At 35.7% G+C, this 23,041-nt stretch overlaps 3 protein-coding genes across 5 annotated transcripts in view; 1 reads left to right on the top strand and 2 right to left on the bottom strand.

The window, feature by feature from the left end:
• The window catches only part of LOC117578380 (fidgetin-like protein 1), a 36,981-nt gene that overhangs the window by 13,251 nt on the left and 689 nt on the right, over positions 1 to 23,041 (top strand). The gene's annotated exons all lie outside the window — the stretch shown is intronic.
• On the bottom strand, positions 339 to 22,409 carry LOC117578378 (vascular endothelial growth factor receptor 2). Of its 2 annotated transcripts, none has more exons than XM_034263811.2 (15): positions 21,564 to 22,409; positions 6,814 to 7,141; positions 6,650 to 6,755; positions 6,352 to 6,582; positions 6,109 to 6,292; positions 4,465 to 4,697; positions 4,348 to 4,388; positions 4,128 to 4,279; positions 3,999 to 4,038; positions 3,008 to 3,173; positions 2,777 to 2,931; positions 2,404 to 2,713; positions 2,214 to 2,340; positions 1,278 to 1,383; positions 339 to 1,215 (listed from the first exon to the last, which is right to left on the bottom strand). In XM_034263811.2, exons 2-15 carry the CDS (start codon positions 7,090 to 7,092, stop codon positions 865 to 867), a joined length of 2,481 nt encoding a protein of 826 aa, XP_034119702.1. In that variant the 5' UTR covers positions 7,093 to 7,141; positions 21,564 to 22,409; the 3' UTR covers positions 339 to 864. The 2 variants fall into 2 exon arrangements, with proteins under 2 accessions (XP_034119702.1, XP_034119703.1); XM_034263812.2 differs by having other exon boundaries at positions 6,814 to 7,138.
• LOC117578384 (facilitated trehalose transporter Tret1) lies at positions 11,437 to 14,384 on the bottom strand. The gene is made up of 5 exons (XM_034263820.2): positions 14,048 to 14,384; positions 12,825 to 13,057; positions 12,628 to 12,758; positions 12,199 to 12,551; positions 11,437 to 12,135 (listed from the first exon to the last, which is right to left on the bottom strand). Exons 1-5 carry the CDS (start codon positions 14,118 to 14,120, stop codon positions 11,519 to 11,521), a joined length of 1,407 nt encoding a protein of 468 aa, XP_034119711.1. The 5' UTR covers positions 14,121 to 14,384; the 3' UTR covers positions 11,437 to 11,518.

Genomic DNA, 23,041 nt, shown 5'->3' with positions numbered 1-23,041 from the left:
TCCTTAAACTGTTTTCAAATGAATAATGGGGAGAAATGGTAAACTTGTTAATGAAACTTCTGTTAGCAGTGTTGAGGTTTTAATTGTATTGCACTGTTTTATACATAAATTCAGTTAATTTGGTGGCAAAGCGTAAATGTATGCTTATTGTGGGAACGCTTGCTTCTTATGTTCATAAAGTGACTTTTAACGTAGTGTACTGCACTTGTGTTCGCTATATAGTTTTATACCAGTTGTTTTAAGCCCTTTGCTTTCAACCCATATTGTGGGCAAGCCTTTCCACAGTTGTGTAATTATGCTAACAATTAACAAGCAAAACGCACGTTTCATTAGGTCTTGTATGCCATTGTTTTATTTAAGGAATAAACGTACAATGCATAAAATGCTTATTAGAAATATACAGATGTATGTATTTATTATATACCCTGTACATATGCTTGTACTTGTATTTCTCTAGTTCTATTTGCACTTATCACATGGTTTTCATTGAAGTTTCTCCTACATCGAGCTTTGGAATGCTATCGACTCTGTTTTCATTGTTTTCTCATTCACACACAGACTTTTTAACTAAACATACTACATACTACAGGGTATTATTTGAACTCACAGCACATCAACATTTACATTCGTATACATCAGATTTAAATAACATTTAGATTTCGACTAGTTTCTAGGTGTGTGTGGCTTTTCTTTGTTTTTGTTTTGTTTTGAAGGGGAAAAAAGGGGAATTATAAAAGTTGGGTTTGTTCCAATAGCTGCTTTGGCGTATGCTTTATAAAAGCACATCAATCGAAAGGCTGGAATAGTGGCATGAAAATACATCTAGATATCTATTTAAACTATTGTAATTAACTAACAAAAACTCTACTCTTTAATGGGTGGAAACACGTAATCATCGCTTAGACTATTGATGTCCACATAGGTGGTCTTTGGACTGAGCACCTTGTAGAGGGCATCAAAGGTGGGTCGCTCCTCGGGCTCCTCCAGCCAACACTGCAGCATTATCGTGTACACTTGAGGCGTACAAATCTCGGGGCGTTCCAATCGATTGCCCGACAGCAGAAATGGTATCAGCTCGCTGTTGCTTATCGTCGGATATGGCGATGCACCCAGGGTACCAATCTCCCAGAGCACGACGCCGTAAGCCCAAATGTCACTCTTGCTCGAGTAAACATTGTCTCGAATGGCCTCAATCGATAGCCAGCGCAAAGGCAGCTGCATTTGTAGATTTTCATTACGCATTAATTGCTTTACATTTCCGTAATTTACCAACTCACCTTTCGCGTCCTTGTGTTCGTGTAGATGCCATGGCGGGAGAGTCCGAAATCGGATATCTTTAATGTCTTGTTGCTGTCAATAAGCACATTACGTGCCGCAAGGTCGCTGTAAAGTAACATTTATTTAGCATAGTGTTAATTGCGAATCGATGCATTCATGTGATTCAATGAAATCCGATTATTTTCTTAGAAATTTTGTATTAGATTGTCTTTCTTTTTTTTTACAACAGCAATTGCATCTGTTTTTTATTATTTATTTATTGGTTTTGCTGCTGGCAACGTAACATTGATATAATTAAAATGGCAGTGCAATCAGATCAACGCAATAGAAAAGACTTTGTCAATCTAATTTCGTAGAAATGTCATTGCAGCTTTGTTTCGCAAGTGTCATAGTCGAATCTCTTATGTCAGATTGTCAGAATTCCAGGAAATGCATATTGGATTATTCAATTAATACTTCCACTGCATATTAAAATTACAACTATGAAACTGTCAATTTAGGACTCTTCAACTTTTGTTTTATGTAAAGGAAAGAGTTTAATATGGTGGATAATGGTAGATGGATGATTTCAACTCTAACTTAACTGTACAATAAGAAAATGACTTGTGTTGTCTACTTAAATGAGTGCAATGTTCGGGAAAATTGTATATTAGATTCCTTGATTAATATTTTCAGTATAGATGAACTTTACAAGTACATGAGTTAGGACTCCACAGGAGTGCAATACTCAATTCGACTTTTCAATTCATATTTCTACAAAAAATCAATTTTTACAACTACAGTAAAAAAGAAATTCATGTCAGGGAACATGGTAGATTATGAGTATTTAAGTAAAACTTTCACTTAAAATCAATTATGGTAATATGGTGTGCAAGAAATGAATTTACTGCTCTACTGCCTTTAATTCGCATGCATTAATATATGCTTTAACTTACCGATGCGTAATCTCCTGCTCTTCGAGGAAACGCATTCCGTTTGCAATTTGTAGTGCGAAATTGTGCAGCTCTTTGTTGTCGAGTATGTACTCGAATGGCTCCTCATCCTCCACAATGGTGTACGTGGCTATTTGTGATACAATAAAGGGTGTAAAGCAGAAAACATTTTTCTCGTTCGTTTGTTACTTACTTTCTGAAAAAGATGGTTTCGCCAGCCTGTTAAGAATGTCACTGTCCATGACATCGCCATTTGCAGCGTAACCGGAGGAGTTTGTTGAGGTAAAAGATTTGTCTTGCTCATGTTGCAAGCTCTGACTCGATGCCTTCAACTCGATGTAGTTGACTGCCTGTTGCTTTGGCATCGATGTTGATGTTGTATGGAATCCAATTCCAGCTCCAGCTGATCCAGAGTTCAGACGAACTGGGCGACAACTTGTGGCATTCGCATTGCGTGTCTTCGGCTGTCCCAATTCCTGACGCACGGCACGCAAATAGTTTAGCTAAGAGAGATGCAAATTTTGTTGTTTGAAAAACATTCTCTTATTACTTCCGGTTTGACTTACTAGATTGCCACGACCCACATACTCCATGATCATCAAGTAGGGCGCTCGAATCGTGCAACAGCCCAAAAAGCAGACCACATTATGATGTGTGCCCACGCCCTTGAGCATCTCGATTTCCGATAGAAATTCGGCCACTTCATCAGCCGAGGGATTTGCTAAAATATGCATAGTGAAAATTATTCAAATTGTTCACATCGATTGATTGTTGAGCTCTATTTCTCACTCTCTTACCCTTAAGCTGCTTAACGGCCACAATAGTTGTGCCACGCATGCGACGCAAGTTGATGGCGGTTGCCTCGTGCACCCGACCAAAGGCTCCCTCGCCCAGCATTTGTCCAATGTGTATCGCCGAGTGTGGCACCTCGAATATGTCCGCCAAACCCAAAGCCTGCGATTGCTGTTGAGTACACACATATTTATGAGTTCATCGTATCGATTAGTCCAAAATTTGCATTTGTTTTAAGCCCATCCCCAAATAGGTTTAGCCTAATGTCTTAATAATCCCCTCCTAAACTGACTGCGAAACTTCTCGAACAAATTTGCCAACCACATAAGCTAATGACTTAAATCGTGTGATTAAAATATAGTAAAGGCTAATAAATACATTTCTACATTTAATTTAGTGTTGATAGCTCTCGCTAGTTTAACAAAGTAAAGGAATTTCGTTTATGTCATTTGCACAATGGAATTTTCGAAGCTAAATTGCAATTTCAAAGAGTTCCATTTACAAGCTAACACTTTGCCTAGAGTTCTCAATGGCATTTTAATTACTTTTCAATTACGTCTGAGTTGCAATTAAATTTCACTTGAATTTCTTTGGCATGCGTGTAAAATTCTAACTGTATTAAAAAGTGATTTACGCCATATACAGAAAGTAAAATATTCATTTACGATTGGTATTTTTTATACTCTGAGGTATTAAATACTTAAAATGTTTTAAAAATGATAAAAAATATGTATATATTTTCAACTTGAGCACAAAGCTTTGCACTGCATTAAAGTGCAAAATTTATCAAGGTTGTCTCTTGCAAATTCATGGAATTGTAATACTAGTTGATTTTTCGGTATTTTTACATTCTATTAAATAAATACTGTGAATGTGTTTACAAATGATACGTAAATATTTTCAACACAAACAAGAAGTTTTGCACTACATTAAAGTGCAAAGATTATCAAGCTTGTCTCATGGCAATTTCAAGGAATTTAGTTCTGTTTCGCTTACCTCCACATATTTATCAACATAGTTGATGTTGTCCTCCATTCTGCAAGTGAAGAGAATAGAATTTCAATGATGCCATAACATTGTGTCAGGCCCAAGGTAAAAGGCAAAAGGAATATGAGAAACACTCACTCAACGGGAGCTGCGCCAAAGGATTGCATGTAAATTTGCTCCTTCTGCAGCTGAGCATTGTTCCTCGCTCGTCGACGTCGCATCAGCAGCATTAAGAGTCCCGTTAAGATGACGGCTATCAGCAACGTGGCCATAATGATGAGTGAGTTGCTCTGCATTAGCGATAAACGGATTAAATTTCAAAGCCACACACAGAGAACTCTTGCAAAGTAAAACGTACCAAATTAGCATCGGTGCTCAGTATCAATGGATGGGCGGGAACTGTTTTGTGATATAGAGATATGAAATTTCGTTGAAGCATTCATGAGAGCTCATTGTAATCCCGGTTCTTACTCACCTGGCACTTTTGTTACACTTCGTGGTCCCTCGCATCCGTTTGCATCAATGATGAGCGCCTGGAGATTGAGGGAGGCTTTCTCCTTCAATTGTTTGGACAAAGTTAACGTCATGTTGCCGTCATATCCTTTGCTCGTGGGCTTAAAGTGCAACTCACTGAGATTATACATCCGGTTATATAGATTCTTCAGTACACCGCCCCAAGGCAGCGAAGGATTGCTCTCCTCGTTGATTCTGTTGGCAATTAATTAAGTTTTTTGATTTTACTCTCAAGTCCTTGGCAAATAACCGCAAACTTTCCGCAAACATGAACCCTAAATTCATGACTAGCCAAGGTAAACAACAGAGGAACCGCAAGGCAACAACTCTAAAAAGCTCGCATTGTCTGGCGTTTGCTTATGAAACTATCTTGAATAACTTTTAATTTTTGAAAGTATTCTGCATACTAATTGTGATACAAATTGTTGCTATAAATTCATCTAGATCATTTGCTGGTAATTGTTATACTTTTAAGCTATTTGAAATACATTTAAATTGCTTCATGCAAATGAATTAAATATTTTACATTAAACTGAACACAGTTTTATCTAAGTCATGGCAAATATTTGTCCGAATAAATTACAAAAGCAATATAATATAAATGTTGTTTGAAGTGTCTCATGATTTCTCAGCTTTGTAATCTATTTTCCAACTGTTGTTAACTTTTGTTAAGTTATAGGATATAGTATATATAGCTAGATATTGTTGAAACATATAGTTTTTATGATTCCTGAAAATGTAGTTGCCTTGTCTGACAATTTGGTATATTTTAGTATCAAAAAATGTAGTATATAAAATCTTTAGGTATATTTAAAAAATTTTGTATGAAAAAAAAAACGCGAAATAAGATCTCTTCAACCTTTCGCTTAGTTACTTTTCAATCGTGATTGATCTGGGCATCAAATTTAAGTTCTTCAAACACTTTATTGAAATGAGCATTCGATACAAGTCGAATAAAAATGGTAACTTTGAAACAAGATTTTTGGTGCATAAAATAATAACTGAAGTATTTATTATTCCTGAAAGTTTAGTTGCGTTCAGATAAAAATTGTAGAAATTCTTCAAAAAATACTTTTGTATGTGCAAAAAACGACTACTTACTATTGACAATCTGGTATATTTTGCACTCTATGGCATATATTGTAGTTCTATATCAATATACAAAATAAAGTCTTTTGTATATTTTTTATATGTTAGTGGTATATTTTAAGAATATTTGTAGAATATGGTTCTATTGGATACATGTAACGGGTATCTAACAGTCGGGTTTTCTCATCGAAGGAAAACAAGTAAGAAAGATACATTCAATTTGTTTTGAAGGTGCTGCAAACATCTTAAAATTTAATCAATCTAAAAAAGAGGATATCTTAATCCTTTTGCTAAATTACTTTTCAATCGTAATTGTTTTTCTCTACTGCATTACTGTGCAAATCAATACGAAGTTCTTCACACATTTATTGCAAAGTGCATTGTAAATTCTTTGATTCCCAACATAATGTTAACTTTGCAGCAGACAAAGGGAACAAAGAGAGCAAATGAATGTCGAAAGTGATAGGAATTTGTGATGTGCATGCATTGCGAATACGATTTTTGAGTACAAACTCACTTGAGTTGCATTTGATATGCCTGAAGTGCCTCATGGGGATGAGTCTCCTGCTGTTGGCGCAACTCCTCGCCGGCCAGAATGGTGAAGGCAATGCTGATGGTATCATTGCCCTGCATTTTGGCTCTGGCCAAGATCTTTGGTGGCGACGGCGTCATTTGGCACGAACATTTGCCAGCCACACAGTCTACGAAATTCTCAAATTGTTATTAGTTTAAAAATTGAAAAGCAGATGGGTAAACCTACGTGGTATGAAAACACGCATGGAGCGACGAGCCAGCAAATTGGATGTTTCCACAGTAACGTTGTACTGGCAGCCGAACATGTAATTGCAATCGACAGACTCCACATTGGGATTTGGGCTTTGTGGCAGATAAATGTATTTGGTAGGCTTGCCCTTTATAGTGTATTCACTGCAGGGGGCATCGGGGCAACGAGTGCTATTCACAGCACTCACGAGTACATTGTATGTGGTGCCTGAAGATGAAAGATATTTAAATATACTTTGTATTCGTAATACTATTGTTCTGTGTTCTGGGCTCACCTTTCGGCAAGTTGTCCTGCCAATGCACCTGTAATCGTGGGATTTTCTGCATGTACAAAGTGACTTCTGTGGTCAGATTGCTGATTTCCGGTTTTATTGATTTAACCTGTATCGAATTATTTCGTTATGTTTTCCCTTTTGAAATGCAAGCAAGGTATACTCACATTGAATGTGTCGAGGCTGTTCAATCCTTTGACAATGGTTTTACCATTTTCTGTTTTATTTCGATTAGTATTCAATGTTGTCGACTCGGTTTCCGTCGACATATTGCTGGTGACTTCAGAAGCTAGGTCGCTTGGCGTGGGTGGCATTGAAGTTGTTGTGGAGAGAAAGGGAAGGCGGCTGAAATTCCGATTGGCCACAACAACACCGACCACATTGCCCAGCAGCAACGAGAGCGCTGTGTACGAGATGAAAATGTTATAAAATTCCAAACGCAGCATTCTTGAAGTTGCCTCTGCTCATAGTTTCGATTAATAAAAGCCAAATCTTCTGAAATTAAACATGGAATGTGGATTAATGTTGAGTCATTAATTTGGCGAGCATATTTCTATTATTTAATGTAAGCTTGCAACATTAGCTCGGCTCATTTAAAGAGTTTGACACTAAAAATATAATAGGATTTAATAATATTCAAATGAATGCCATCAATTGCCAATAAGTAGCCATTGAAATAATTGACTTTTGCGCTAATTTGTGAAAAAATCAACAACACAACAATTTCCATTAACGAAATTTTTGTCGCTTTCGTTCAAAGGGCTTTTTGCCATCAACACTGGCAACTTAATACAGTAGGGAAATGAGAAATGAAATCGATATGCAGTTAAATACACAACAAAACACAACACAAACACTAATTAAGATAATTTGTGAAAATTAATTAGCTGCATTCTCTTCTGTCGCACATAGTTCGCTGTGGTGGCACTTAAATCAAATTGCGTATCCGCCCCGTTGCTGGTAGCTAAGCATTTTTTACTTCTCCCCACAACAGCAGCAGCTGAATGACATTTAATATTTATTTTTATTTTTTTCGGAGTTTAGAAATGGCCAAATCAATCAATATTTATACTAGAAAAAGGCGATTTGAATAGCCTTTAAAATTTTCTACTATAATTAAAGCATTGAAAGAAAGACTTAGGACTTAGGACTTAGGACAGTTAGGACATTTTCATTGAGCTTGTTTACTTTCAAGTTTAATAATTGAAATGGGAAAATTGCGATTTTAAGGTTGCTGCTATTGAGTTCTATGGATTCAGTGCTTTTTGTAAATAAATAAGTAATGAAAACATGTTCATAAATCGACTAAGAAAATTTCGCTTCAAGGTTGATTATTTTCTGTTCAAGTAGTGAGTAACTCGTTACTGCACTTTGCTTAACATTGCTTTCAAAGTCAAGGCACTTGTGCGAATAAAACGAAAACAATTTAGGTTTCATTTAGGTAATTTAAATTGTTAGTAAAACAAACTAAAACACGCGACAGCAAAAAGAAAACAATAACAAACGCAAACTCAAGAGGACGCCCAGATACGTGTGTGTGAGAGTGTGGCAGTATGTGTGTGTGTGTGTATGTGCTGGTGTTTGTCTGTGTTTAATTTTTTGCGACAAGCGATTTAAGCGCAGCAGCCGTACAACGGGTGTCTGCCGTGTGGCCAACGGGTGTCCAGGGGTGCCACGGTGCGTATGATTATTATTTAATTACTTGGCTTAAGTAGGCGAGGCGAGAAAGATACCAGCAGTCAGTTTCTTAGTGACACAGACGAAATACGCTTCACTAAAGTATCAGAATTCAGAATTGCTGTTTAAATACCTTTTTTAATATATTTTAAATCGAAAACAGTATGTTTAAAGAAACAGTAGCTTCACTCTTCTTTTTACCTCTACAAAAATTTATATAACCAAAATTTAAAGCGTAATAAATAGTCGTGGAATAAAGCTTCAGAAATATTTCGAATGGAAATTCCCACAATATAATTTAAAGCTCAAATATATTTTTAAAACTTTGCTCTTTGTTGTGCTTTTTAAAGAAAGTTTAAATTTAAAAAAGCAAGAGCAATAAATAGCCGTTGTATAATGCTACAAAAATAGTTCAAACGGAAATTCCCATAATATAATTTAATACTAACTGTGGCAAAGAACTTCGGACTGATAACTTTTGAATTATTTTTAGAGTGAGATTGTACTTTAATTGTTTCGTGAGATTCTAATGAAAAGTTATCTAACACAAAAATAAAGAATCTTCAGAAATCTTAGACTCTTCAAATATTTATAAATTAGCTCGCATCACCTGCAAATATTCTATTCGTTTATCAAACTTGGAATCAAAATCGAAAACTAATTGATTTCGATATGAAGTATCATTGCGCTTTCATATCGCATTCACATTTTGTGGGTACTGAGATCGCAAGAAAAGCTTCAAAGGCTCCCTCAAGCATCTGGCAACAAGAACGAAAATAATGGCCGACTAAGTAGTATCTCGACAGTTGTTAACAGAACAAAAAGTAAAACGTAGTATTGTTATCGTTAACTCACAATCATAATGATTCATCAGAATTGTTGAAAAGAGGGAGGGAATCTAAAGAAAATAATAAATATATGTTTGCATTTGATAGTCACAATTTTGTGGCGAGTCATGTTGATAACAATAAAATATGCTCATTGAATTGACATTATACATTGCAAATATACCGCCGCTAAACATATCCTCACAATATTGTGGGTTGCTTCCCATTCTCGGATTTTTCACGACGTCATTTTTTCTCTTCTTTTTTTTTTGCCTGCCCCGCCTCGCACATCAAACAGCGAGTCAGGCGACAACTAAGTGATTCCCAGAGTGGCATGAGAAAAGCAGTTGTGGATGGGGATATGGAGGAGAGTATAATTCTGACACTTGCTGAACGTTGTTGAGTCGACGCTTTAGTCCGGGAGGGATTAATGCGCGCACTTATAAATAATAATGCTAACAAAGCTAATTGTTGACACGACATTAACAGCAGCAGCAGCTACTGTCTCTCAGCCAGCAGAGAGAGAGAGAGAGAGATAGAAAGAGAAGGTAGAGAGGGAAAGGAAGAGAGGCATACGTCGACAGCCTGGCCACCAGCTAGCTCATAAATTAAGCCATGTCACAACGTTTTTATGGCTTGGTAGCAGTTCGTTTGTTTTGGTTTAACGCCGTCCATCCAGCACACTCTCCCTTCCACCGTTCCTCGCCTCCACTTTGTCACCTAACACAAACAGCGCCCATCAACACAGAACTCAGAACACGCCCCGAAAAGAGACTCTGCCTTTGGCCATAAATGAGAACATTTTATTATATGCTGATGTGTAGCAGCTGTCTACTAACTACGTCTGACGACCAACGACCAACTCTAGTGGCTGGCTTTATTTCGCTCACTTTCGTCACTATGGTAGAATGAATTGCAAGCGATTTGTCTTTTATAATTGAATAACAGACATCATTTTATAGGTAGTCAATGATGCATTTAAGAAACATGATTAGTGTTTTGCATATTGTGCATCACAAGTGACAACAAATTATACTATGGAAAAAACAATTAACTTTACCCAAGTCACTTTTGTTTTTAGAGCAACTTTTATTCTACTTGTTGCTTACTTTCCATGAAATAACAATGATGAGCAGCTAACATTGTTAAAGACGTGCTTCAATATTATTATTCATTTTTTTCGGAATCGTTCTTAATTTAGTTAGTTAGTTTCTCATTTTCAAAAGTGATAATTGATAGTATAACAAAACTGATTTTCAGTAGTCAATGATGCATTTAAGAAAAATGATTTTTTGTCAACAATTTCAAAGAATACAAAAAACGATTTAATTTGACTAAATCGCTCGACTTTTATTTTACTTGTTGCTCACTTTCTATACAGATTGAAAGGATGAGCAGCATTGTTGAGAACGTGCTTCAATCTTATTATTCATATTTTTGTGAATAATTTATTGCTTAACATGCAAAATATTAAGGATTTAGTTAATGGTTTGTTTGAGGAAATAATAGGAATTATTTTAAAAACTCAATGATGGGGCACAAGGGACAATAATATCAAAGAACATACAGAAAATTATTTATTTTCTCTAGGTCACTTTTCTAACTTTTATTTTACTTGTTCCCTTTCCATAAAGATTGTAAAGATGAGCAGGTGTCATTGCTGCCTTATCAAATTAGTTTGCTTTTTCATTTGAATCAAAAGCGATTGATCAACAGCGGAATCTAGAATTACATTAAAAGCAAGCATCACATTGATCAAATTGTATAGTCAAAGTTTTTTTGTAGTTTATTATGATTCTTGATAGCCAGAAATGACAAAGGGAATGTTTTTAGACGGATAACATGATTAAACTGAATTGGCTTATGCAATTTTTGGGGCAGTAGCCGATATGCGATCGAGTTGAATTTGATAAAGCTAATAACATTTTATTGCTTTAAATGAGTCAATATTCAATTCCATATTTTTTGAAGTCTCTTGGCAACAAGCAAAAGCAATTTACCAGAATTATTTCAGACTATTTCGTCATTAGTGTTTAGCATACCAAAGCATTAGAAGTACTCAGTATATAATTTATAGTACAATAACTCGTGAGTTTAAATGACAAACTTTTATCTAAAGTCCTAAAACAATTTCACAAGATATGCGACGCGCCTGTTAATAAATTGTGTTTATTAAATAAGCCCGAAACCATAAAAATCTCAAAAGAGCAGCCACAAATATTATCTCCGAGCGAGACGAGCCCATTTAAGCCAGCTGGGAATTTCTTTAAATCAAAAAGAAGAGTTCAAAACGCAAAGAGATTGTGTTTGCTTAAGAAAAACTTTTATTTTGCATACGCTTAAATGTAATGGATGAAAAGTGAGAGCTTCATATGATGGATCTGCCCTTGGTCTCCTCAAGGAACACGGAGACGTAGAAGAGGCAGAGAGCGCTGACCGCAGCACAACCCCACATGGTGGCAGCCAGACCCAAGTAGTGCATCATCAGCGGGAATACCTTGAGGGAAGTGAAGGCAAAGAAGCTCAAGCAACCGAGACACGCACTTGTGGCCACAGCTCGAATTTTGTATGGCAAAACCTCAACCAAGACGACCATCGTGACCGAGATGACGCCCACATTGGCCACAAAGATGATAAAGGCCATGATGGTAACAGGCAACCAAGCAGAGAAAGCGGATAGATCCACTTCGGTTTCCTCCGCGTAGAATGCGTAGATGCCAAAGGCAGCGGTGCCCAAAGCGCTGCCAGCACACGAGAGCACCAAAAGGATTTTACGGCCATAGCGATCCACAAGATAAATGGAGGCCAAGGTGCCCACAATTTGGACGGCGCCAATGATGATTGTGTTGGTGTTTGGCTCCAGTTGTGTGTGCACCGCCTGGAAGATGTTCGACATGTAGTTGATGAAGGCGAATGTGCCCGTAAAGATGTTGGCAATCATCAGCACCAATCCGGTGACTATTGCCTTCACAGCTGTCTTGTTGCCTGCGATTCAATTCAGAAATCAATATTCAACTGTTTGAGAAGTTTCTAAGGAAAAGTACTTACAGAAATCGGCGAGCGTGAGACTCTCATTGTTCTGCTCCTTTAGTTGCGCTTGAATTGCCTGTCGCATCTCATCGAACTGCTTTTGATAGCCACGCTGTGCCTCTGCACTTGGCGTTGGGCCATCGCAGTTGCGGTAATACTTGAGCGATTGTTGGGCCTCCTCCTCGCGTCCCCAGCGCAACAATTGTTGCGGTGGCTCTGGGAAACGTGTGGACATAAAGAGATAGAGCAGCGGCAGAGCAACCACAGCGCAGGGAATGACATGATAAGGCACGTACGAGGAGATGATGAAGCCAATGAAGATGCCCGTGTTGATGGCCAGAGTGAAGAAGGAGCAGAGTCTGCCTCGCACACTAAACCAGAAGCAGAAACCACACAACCATTGTCATTAACAGTTATGGAAATTTCTCTTAAATTTTCACCACTTACCTGTTGTCGGCGATTTCCCCAATGAAAATGGGCAGGACCACAAACATGCCGCCCCCCGTTAAGCCAGCACAGACTCTGGCCACATAAAGCCATTCAACGGATTGCGCAAAGTAGAACAGAAACCAAATGCACTACAGAATTTTAATTCCAAATTAAATGTCATAAATGTTTCTACTTGATAATATCTGTGAACTAACCGTATTGGGTATCGCGAGCACATAGAGTGACACCTTGCGGCCGAAGCGATTCATCAGGTAGGAGAAGAAGAAGTTGCCAGTGACACCGCCCAGACTGATGACAGCACCCAGCCAAGAGGCTTGATGCACATCAATCACAAAGCTAAGTGGCGTCTCATCCTTTGACTGCAACAGCGGCAGCATCGGTGACAACCAGCCCAATCCAATGCCATGACAGAATGTAATGAGTGTTGCTACAAGTATTCAATTTTCTTTCGGTTTACAAAGAGTTTGATACTCATCATTCCTGCCACCCAACTCCCAAATTGCCAACACATCCATCACCACCAACTGCGACAATTCTTGTGAACTTCTGACACCTGTTTGACTACGGATAAATCAATTGATGCGCTGGTAACTTAAATGCGCGTTTCTTATTGCTGCAATCTAAAACTACATCAAGTTAATATCGATTGTCTCAAGCAGCTCCAAAAGTCGCTTTTCTCTTTGAACTTTTTGACTTGTCTCACAATGTGACTAGAGAAATCGATATACCAAATGTTTTGTCTATGATTCCTTAAGTTGTTTAGGTCAGACACTTTTTAAAAGCTTAGAGATGAATGAAAATGTTTAATAATTTAAACACTTAAATCTTAAAGAAAAACTTTAAAATATTTTACAACTCTCTTGCGATTTGAAGGTAACTTTAATGCTTTTTCTTTATTTATATTTTTGTGCTGCAGTCTGAAACTTTTAAAAACTAAAAAGTTAATGACGATTTTCTCAAGCGGTTCTAGAAGTCTCTCACTCAGACGAGTAGGAAGATTTAACATGATTTAAAAATTAATTTAATTCCTTTCCAGAATTCCCATGGCTACACTCGTGAATCCTCCTCTACTTAATCCTCATAAACTCCATAAATGAATGCTGAGTCACTAAGTCAGTCAGTCAGTGGTCGTCAGAGGTTTTTTATACGTGCAGATTAAAGGCGTTCTTGAGCTTAAAATCTGTTCGCTGTTCGCTTTTAATGCAGCGCATATTATTATCTTTTGTTTGCAAAAGAATTTTTATTTCGCTAGACAATTTACACTTGAGAGATTGCGTGTAAAGGCTTGAAGGTGACCTAGTCACAAAGTGCTAAGGCATTGCTTATAGATTTCTGCTCTTTACTCTATTAAATTCCTTTAGTAATTACTTTTCCTTTATAAGCACTACTTCTGCTTTGATTTTCCCTTTGAACATACCACTTAATGTGACGAGCAGCTGACGGCGAAAATCTTTATAAAAAATTCCCGAATTGAAAATGTTGAACCACATGTTGAACTTTTAATTTATGTTTTGAAAAATTTCTTAACTGAATTATTATGCTAATAATTTCAAATGTATTCTTTGATTTTTAAATATCACAGTCTCAATTGCAATTTTTGTGGTGTTTTCTTAAAGTTCTTTAAAACTTTTCCTTGAAAATATAATTTTTTGATATTCTTTTGCCATGCTATTTATCACACTTTCGGGTATCGAATTAAAGATCGCGTCGAGCTGCTCGAGAGCAACGTTTTCTGGAGAATTGTATTAAATGAATATGCGAAATAGATGTCAACAGCTTCATTTTATACCTTCAGTGAAGAGTTGCGATAAAGTCTTGAGGGGGCGCGTATCTAAATCTTTGAATAAATAAACGAATGCGAAAGAGCGAATGCGAATATGAATTTCATCTAAAACCTGTGACACTGTCAAGTAAATGCCACCTCTTTTAATCTTTATGCCAGATGAGTAAATCACCAAGCAAAGCGTGTCTGCTCGTAATCAGCTTATATTACGTATACGCCCCAAGTACGCAAAACATTCACCGGAACTAAGGAACGACATTCTCATTATTGTTGCTGTAAACGTTGTTGTTATGACGTTTGTCATCACAACAGTCGACGTCATTATCACGCCTAAAGTTTCTTGACCTACGTACATGAATTGTTTTCTTTATTATTTACGATTTGTAGGTGACAAATTAGTTGAAGGAGAGATGCCAACGAAAGTGTGTTCTAATTAGAATAAATTTCACATGCCAGTGAATTTATTAAAACTTTTTGCCCCCTTTTTTTGCGTAAAACCTTTAAGCTGATTAAATGGATTTCATATAAGACGTTTGTCATAACTTTCGCTCAAGGAGATTAAATGTGATATGCTTTATGAGTACGCGCAACTAGAACGTAATTTATTATTCCAAAGTTGAGATTTTAAGATCAAATCCCAAATGCTGTGACTTTATGTTCCTATCATAGAATTAAGCGACGCTTAAAAGTATGTTACGAAGTAAAATTTTAAATTGATTTAGTTTGCAATTTGATATTTGACTACTCGGATTAAACTTGCAAAGTCGCAAACTTCTATTCAAAGTAATTCGATACAAGCAAATACGTGAAACCTATCAAAGTACCAAAGTTTGAATTGCTTTCTGTGGTTTAGATTGGCAATCAAAAAAGTAGTTTACTTGAAATCTTTATCTATGTTCACAGCGTATTCCCTTTTGCTGTTCTTGACAGTCATCATTATTGATTTTACAGGGTATTAAACAGCATTTACGTAAGCGCAAACGTCAAACACACATCGATGACGCAGCTTATCAACTCGTGTGTGCTATGTTTGTTATGTCTGAGCAACTACTCTTGATAACGGCGACAACTTTAAGTATACGACGATATCACCTCACCTCACTACAGCAAGTCCAAAGAACAGTGCAATCAATATAAAAAAAAAAATAAATCGCAAAAATATTAAAATACATTAAAAGCGATTTTTGCAGTTGCTTAGAAATCCTTGGGCTTTCAGTTTTAGAGACTACAATAAGACTTCTTTGTTGATTGCTTTTGAGCTTAGAGGGGGAAGCACAAGGAAAAACAATATTTTCTTTTATGCGGAATACATGTACTTATTTATGTTAATCTAATGAACATTTGCTCCTTGCCTATTGTTATTATACCCGGTACTCATAGGTTAGAAGGGTATTATAAAAGTTATCGAAGACCAAAGCAATCATGTCTTAGCTGCTTGGCTAAAAATCTGGTATATTTACTTGGTATACTTTCAATGTAGTACTATAACAATATATCAAATATATAGCCAGTCGGTATATTTTAGTATTTTATGGTATATTTGTATATTTAGTATATTTTAAGAATAATACCGCACTTGTTTGTGTTCGTTATGTGTTGACCATTTGGTATATTTCATTATATACCATATATTTGACATGATATTATAACAACATACCAAATATAGCCCTTGGTATATTTTAGTATTTATATGGTATATTAATTTGGTAAATTTGAAAATTAATACCACACTGTACATGCATTAAAAATTTGTAGCGGGTATCTCACAGTCGAGCACACTCGAGAGTATCTTCCTTTCTTGTTCATTATTTGCACGTTTGGCAGACTAATGAATTTATTCAAGAATGTCAATTTTGTTGATTTCTAATTTCATTTCACTACCGAGAATTTAATGTATTCCTTGAAATAATTCTATTATTGTAGAGTATTCCTATTTCGAATTGACTGAAACATTTTGAATTCATACTCTAGAATTAAATTGAAATAACGTCAAAGACTTATGGTCTTAATCTGTTGAGTGACATCAATTTGATACTTTGTTCAGCTCATATCTCGTAGTCACGTAAATATGAAAAGAGCAATTATCTTTTTGAGATTCAAATCTTCAATATAATTAAGGATTAAGTAAACAAGAATTTCTTATTTTGTGCATTCCGAAAATAAAAACACTTGTCAGCCAATTTTGTAGGTCAAGTTTATGCTGAGATCTTGTTGAAAATATGTTGTTTATTCATTAGTTGTTCATCCATTAAAAAAGGTATCTGTGATTCAACATACCCCACTCATTTATTCATTTTGTGAGTGTTGCTCTCGTCACCGTGCCAACATTTTGTAATCGTTATCGTGGGCGCGCATTCGATACTTTGATAAGTTCAATTTGTATTCTATTTTATGCCAACTTGAACAAATTGTTTTTGCTTTGGTTTCGCTTTTGGACTCAGATTTGGGTTTATTTATTTTTACGCTTTGACGCTGCTTGTTGTATATTTTCGCTGGGAAAACTAAACATAAACAACAATGCACAACGTCGAAAAGTGGGTGGCGTGTTGTTCTGTTTTGTTTTCAATTTGTTTCACGCCACTTTTCACCATTTTCAGCGTTGGGTGGGCGATATCAACCGCTTTTTTTTTGTTTTGTTCGAATTGCCAAATTGTCACGCGACTGGGGAATTTACCTGTTGAACATTGAGACAAGCGTCTCCACTCGATAAGCACTGTCATTAACTACGCACAAAACAGTTCGATTTATTATTATTATACATTTTTTTGTTTTCGCTTTCATTTGGACTTTTGCACTTTAAACTCTTAACACGCTGGGGACTACTTTTATAAGTCCATTAAACAAAAACTGCAAGAACTGATTTCGACTTGGGTGAAATTGCAGCTGGGAATTTGAATGACAAATTGCTCGTAAATTTAAATTGAAGTAAAGATGTAGACTAGGAAATACCCTCTCCTCTCTCTTAGCAAATCAACGATTAATAGTGTAGAGCAATTTTTTGCTACATAAATAAAATATATAAGATTTCTGAAAATTTATTTGCGATCAGATAAAAATTGTAGAAGTTGCTTAAGAAATTCTTTTCTATGGGAAATTCGCTGGTACATTTTGAATTTGGTACTATATTTTAGTATTTTTGTGGTATATTAATTTGGTATATTTAAAAAATACCATATCGAACATACTTGACTGAATGTAGTACTATATCAATATACTAAATAAAGCCTTTGGTATATTTTATATTTTTTGAAATATAGTTATTTGGTATATTTTATTAATAATACCGCAACCAACATACTCGACTGAATGTTGTACTATAGCAATATAAGAAATATAGTCTTTGGTATATTTTTAAAATAATACCACAACGGGCATACTCTACTGAAGTTTTCTTACTTGTTTTTATATTATTTTAATTAATGAAACTGTCACTTTTCCAATTAACACATGTTGAATTAAGCGAATTGGATTCATTTCGAATTGATTTGCTGAATTGCGTACGCTGCGTATGCGTAATATGAACATGTGTTAAAATCTTATACAAACCGCAAAACAAATAGAATTAATAACCACAATTTATATGAATTATTTATACATTTTTGTTTTCCATTTTTTTTTTAATTTCGAAAAAAACGAATTATTCAATTGTTTTGCTTTTGCTCTGCAAGTGTGTGAGTGCGCGTGTTCATGTGTGTGTGTGTGTGTGTTTGTGTGTATTTTATCTGTGTGATTACGCCAGCTGCCTCCCCGGGGTGCGCTTGCGTCTGTCTGTGTATGCGTTAGCGTTTATTTATGCCTTTTGGCTCATATCGATGTTGCTGTTTAAAGCCGCACACGATTTGTGCAGCGAGTGACAACAGCAAAACTAAACTAAAATTGATGGGATATCAGCATTCGTATTCGCACTCGCATACTATAAAAAGTACCTTTTGAGTTTCCATGTATGCGTGTGATTGTATAAAATACAAATAAATACAAAAGCTACGGACATCTGTGCTGAAATCGTGTGCCGTGTGCTGTTCGTTATCATGGCGTTCATGGCTCGCTTTGACTTCGCAACAAAATAAAACATCACATAAATTGCACTCTAATTGAACTTCTCTCATGCGGCGTTGCCAATGGCTGAAAGGTTGCCAAAGTAACAAAAAGGAAACGGAAAGCACTCACACACACACAATAAATGCAGCTTTTGAATAGTTGTTATTGCACATCAACGATTCTCAATTAACACGTCCTGTGCAAAAGTTTCATAAGTTGACCAGGTGGCGGGCAACATTTTGTTGTGCAGATGTTATTAAAGAGATATTAAAGAGGGAGAAACAGAGTCTGCTTTAAGTTATTCACACCTTATTGACGCTGACAGGCTTGGCCAATTAAATTTATATGTTCTCTACTTTCATAACAATCGAGGAGTGAGCTTTATCAATAGAGTTGTAGAAAAGCATAATTTATTTATATTCATCTTTTGTAATTAAAACGAAAAGTAGTTAGAAATCTGTTCTTTATTTTGATAATCATTACTTAAATCGGTTTTAAGGTCACACAGTAAAAAGTTGCAAAATTTTAAAATGAAAAAGAGTTATATAAAACTTTTAACCTTAATACTAAGAATTTTGGCCAAAAAGTGTTTTAAAAACAAAAAAAAAAACTTATTAACTATAAGTATTAGTATAAAAAACACATCTTGATTTCAAGAACACGCAAATTCTTCTTAATAAGAGAAGAAATATTATAGTTTTAGGGACAAAAATCTTATTATTCGATCAAAAAATATTGCATTATGTTTTGTTTTTCTTTTTTTAACAATTATTTTTTACTTTGCCAATTTTGTTATTTAATTTGCGTATTCAGTTGTATTCTTGGATTTTAGAAACAGTGTAATCAAAACTGTTTTAAAGGCATAAATTTAGAAGTTTTGACTTCAACTGCTATTTAGCTAGTTAAGAATGAATACGAGATATCTTTAATGTCTTAACAACGAAATTGTTCTCAATAGAACATTGCATTGACACTGTCAAAGAGCAAAACCACAAACGAAAACCAATCTCAACGGGGTTTCGTTTCAGTAAAGCTCAAAATTCAGTTTATTCTCAAAACAACAATTTATGTTTTACTTCTATGCATTCAATTGCATTTCAAATCTTGTCTTGCTATCAGCTAACAACAATACATATTATTGACTTTTTGATGTCATCTATCAATGATAGCATTGCAGCAGCAAGACATTGATTTCTGTTTGAAAGGAAAAAGACACCCTTTGACAAAAGAGAAAAAATAAAAATGTTCTTGCTGAGAATAAAAATATTCAAATAAAGTCGTCTCCAACTGCTTCCTTTGCCAGGTATAAGACATTTTTATAGTTCAAAAAATATCAATGGAACATTGGAACGCATTGTAAAAGTCATATTAAAAAAAAGGGATTCATATCAGTTAATTTAAATTCAGCTTATAGTTTGTTTTAAAGAAAACAATTTATGTTTAATTTTGTCAACTTGTGTTTAACTTTTTCAATTGCACTTCAAATCGTGTGTTGCTATCATCTATAAATAATACATATCAATGACTTTGATGTCATGTATCAATAATAGCATTGATTGTTGCAAGCAAAAGGAAGAAGACTTCCTTTTGTGGCACAAGAGCACGTATTCTATTTGAGTATAAATAGCAACAAAAAGTACAAAAATGTTTATCTGATTCGTGTGAGTTTTGCTTATATTTCGTTTTTTATATACATTTATTACTTTCCGGCTTTTTATTTGCCCGCTTTGACGGGAACCACATGTGTTGGTTCGAAGTCGTTAAAACTACAATTATTATAGGTTGTGATGGATTTCAGAGAAAGTGAAAAGTAGCGAAAAATTCGAAAATAAAATCGAATTGAAAAACTGAAAAATAGAGTAAGCTAAAAATGTGTGTGTTTGGTTATCAATTGTAGCGCGTGTTTATTTAGATTAAATGTGCCTAGAATATCTGTGTATTAGTTTAGTGTGCGTATGTGTATGTGTGCTTACTAAATAATACTCTCAATAATAATAAATAACATGCTTTTAAGCAGCAACCAATAAACAACAACAATATGCAGAAAAGAGCGCGCGCAATCGCCGCTGAACATGAGTTGTTCTTTTCGGTTCTTTTTGTTTTGTATTGAGTATTTTATTTTAAGGTAGCCAATTCGATAATTAATCGACAGAGCGCATAGAAAATGGCGTCGCTATGCTTATCACTTCAAGTGGCCTGCTTAATTTGTCCACACAAAAGAATAAAACAAAAAGAGCTCACAATCTAACGAAGCGTATCGAAGGGGGAAAAGATTCGAAAGCTTGTCGAAAATATGCCATAAAGACAGTAAATACAGACTGCTGCTAAGACACCCCAATGGCACAGCGAGTCACCCTACTAAGCAAGAAAAAGAAGAAGAAGCAGGGGCAGGGTTCAACAGTCCACAATTACGCTGTTGAAATATCAATTAGTTGTACCTGAACATACAATCTTCCACACCTCCCCCAATCTCTTTCTTGGAAAGCACTTTCGATTGGCCCGAGTTCAGAGTCAACTGAAAATTTATTGCGCAGTCGACGTATTTGTATCATCAATCAATCACTGATTGATGACAACTAAACACTTTAACTGTGTGACAAGAAGTCTTCTCAGCTTCTTTTGCTTCTTCTTCGAGTTCATATTTAAATTGTAATTGCCTGTGAAATGCTTTTGAAGTGTCACAATCACAGTGTCTGCGGGTCGTGTGATTGTGATTGTGTCATTCACATTTTTGGCAGATTTGCTGCCCACTGATTGCAGTCAACTGTTTGGCGAATCAAAGAACTGATTATCACTGCGAACAATTGATTTTACAGCTCAATATATATTCTCTATGTGCCAAAACGCAAGCGTAGCGAAGTTGTTCTTCGACCTGACTCAAGTTCTTACGCTCGTTTTATTCTCTTTTTGTGCGTTTCGATTCGTTTCGTTTCTTTTTGTCGCTATCTAATCAAGGCCGAATTCAACCTTCGATTGTGCCATTTACCATTCCAAATACTCAACACAAATATATGTAGTATGTACTCAAAAACTATAAACTTCTCTTTTTTGTTATAAATCTTTCTTCTTTTTACCACAATTTGTTGCAAGCTTCGCTTAAAAATGCACTTACCCCATTGGGATGATCCAAGACCCAAGATGAAGACTTTTAAATGCTGTCCAAATTTACTTATTCCGCACTTGTTTTGTTAACTGGGCCTCTTTGGTGTTACCACAAATATGCATTAGCACTTGTTGACACTCGGCCAACAACAGTTTACGTATTTGATTTTCCTCTAGTATTCACTTTTAATCTTTTCAAAGATACACAATAAACACATCAAACACTTTGAACTTTTTTCAAGTTTCAATCTTGAATGTGTTCTTCTTTAAGATAATAGAAATAGATTTTATTATGCTTAAAATATTCACTTTTGAATACAATTTGTTTTGAAATATTTTCTATTTATGCAAAGATTTTTGTTTAATTTTGTAGACATGCATAGATTATGTTATCTATCTGCAGCACACTTTTTTATTTTTAGCATACTTCAGCTTCATTTTCCAAACTATGCATAGATTATTTTGGTTTCCTTTTTGGACATTTGCATACGTTGAAATCACTTCACATCACCAACACTCATTCACTTTGTATGCAAAACCTTTTCATAAACGACTTTGCACGCTAGTTATTTTCACGCTCATTTCCCGCATTTCCATTTGTGTAATCCTTGCAATTTCCTTTTCTGTTATTTTCCTGCTTTTACTTGTATTGTTGTCTATCGTCCAATTTGCCTTTTGAATTTGTCACGCGCGCCAATTGAAGCTTTCTCGCTCACGATATCTTCTGCTTTTGATCAAGCAATTTGCCGCATACCATTTACCGTTCGTTCGTCTTTCACAATTTACCGCCGCGCAACGAAGTTTTCTTCTTCTGCAGTTTTGCCGGCGCACACGTTGAAGCAACAAGCGTTGGCCCCGCAATGATAAAAGTTGTTAACGTTACCGTTTCCCAAAGTGCCGAATGCGCCGATTGCCGATGTTTGCCATGTGCTTTGCAGTGGTAAAAGCTTCGGCAAGTAAAAGCTCTCTATTTACGCATCTTCGGGCGCGCGTAAAAGCTGCTCCACTGCATTGGTATATGTGTGTGTGTGTGTGTTTGTGTGTAAGTGGAGTGCGCGTTGGTGAGAAGGAGGAAGATAGATTTCGATGGATGACCTGCAGACAGCAAGAGTGCAAAGTAACTGTTGAAAACATCAATAAAAGTGTGGGAAAAAGCTGACGTGCACTCAGGATTCATTTCGTTTGCATCGTTTAACCTGCGCATTTAACTTTGAAGACCTCAATTGAATTGTTTTCAGGTTTTGGGAACGAAATTTATTCATTATTTTGTTGCGCAATATTTAACAATTTTGTTAGCATTCTTATATGCGCAGATTAGTAATGTAATGTGTTAGGAAATTCTAGTTCAATTTAAATACTCAAATACTTTATAATATTTTAATAATTAATTTTTACTATACAGATGAAACAAAACGTGCTAAAATCAAGAATAAAATCTGCAATCAAGATTGTTTGTATCTCTAAATTGAACCAAGAAAGATTATTCTT

The sequence above is a fragment of the Drosophila albomicans genome, chromosome 2L (genome assembly GCF_009650485.2).
Source record: "Drosophila albomicans strain 15112-1751.03 chromosome 2L, ASM965048v2, whole genome shotgun sequence".
NCBI classification, from domain to species: domain Eukaryota; kingdom Metazoa; phylum Arthropoda; class Insecta; order Diptera; family Drosophilidae; genus Drosophila; species Drosophila albomicans.
This window is presented reverse-complemented; position numbering and strand designations above follow the sequence as displayed.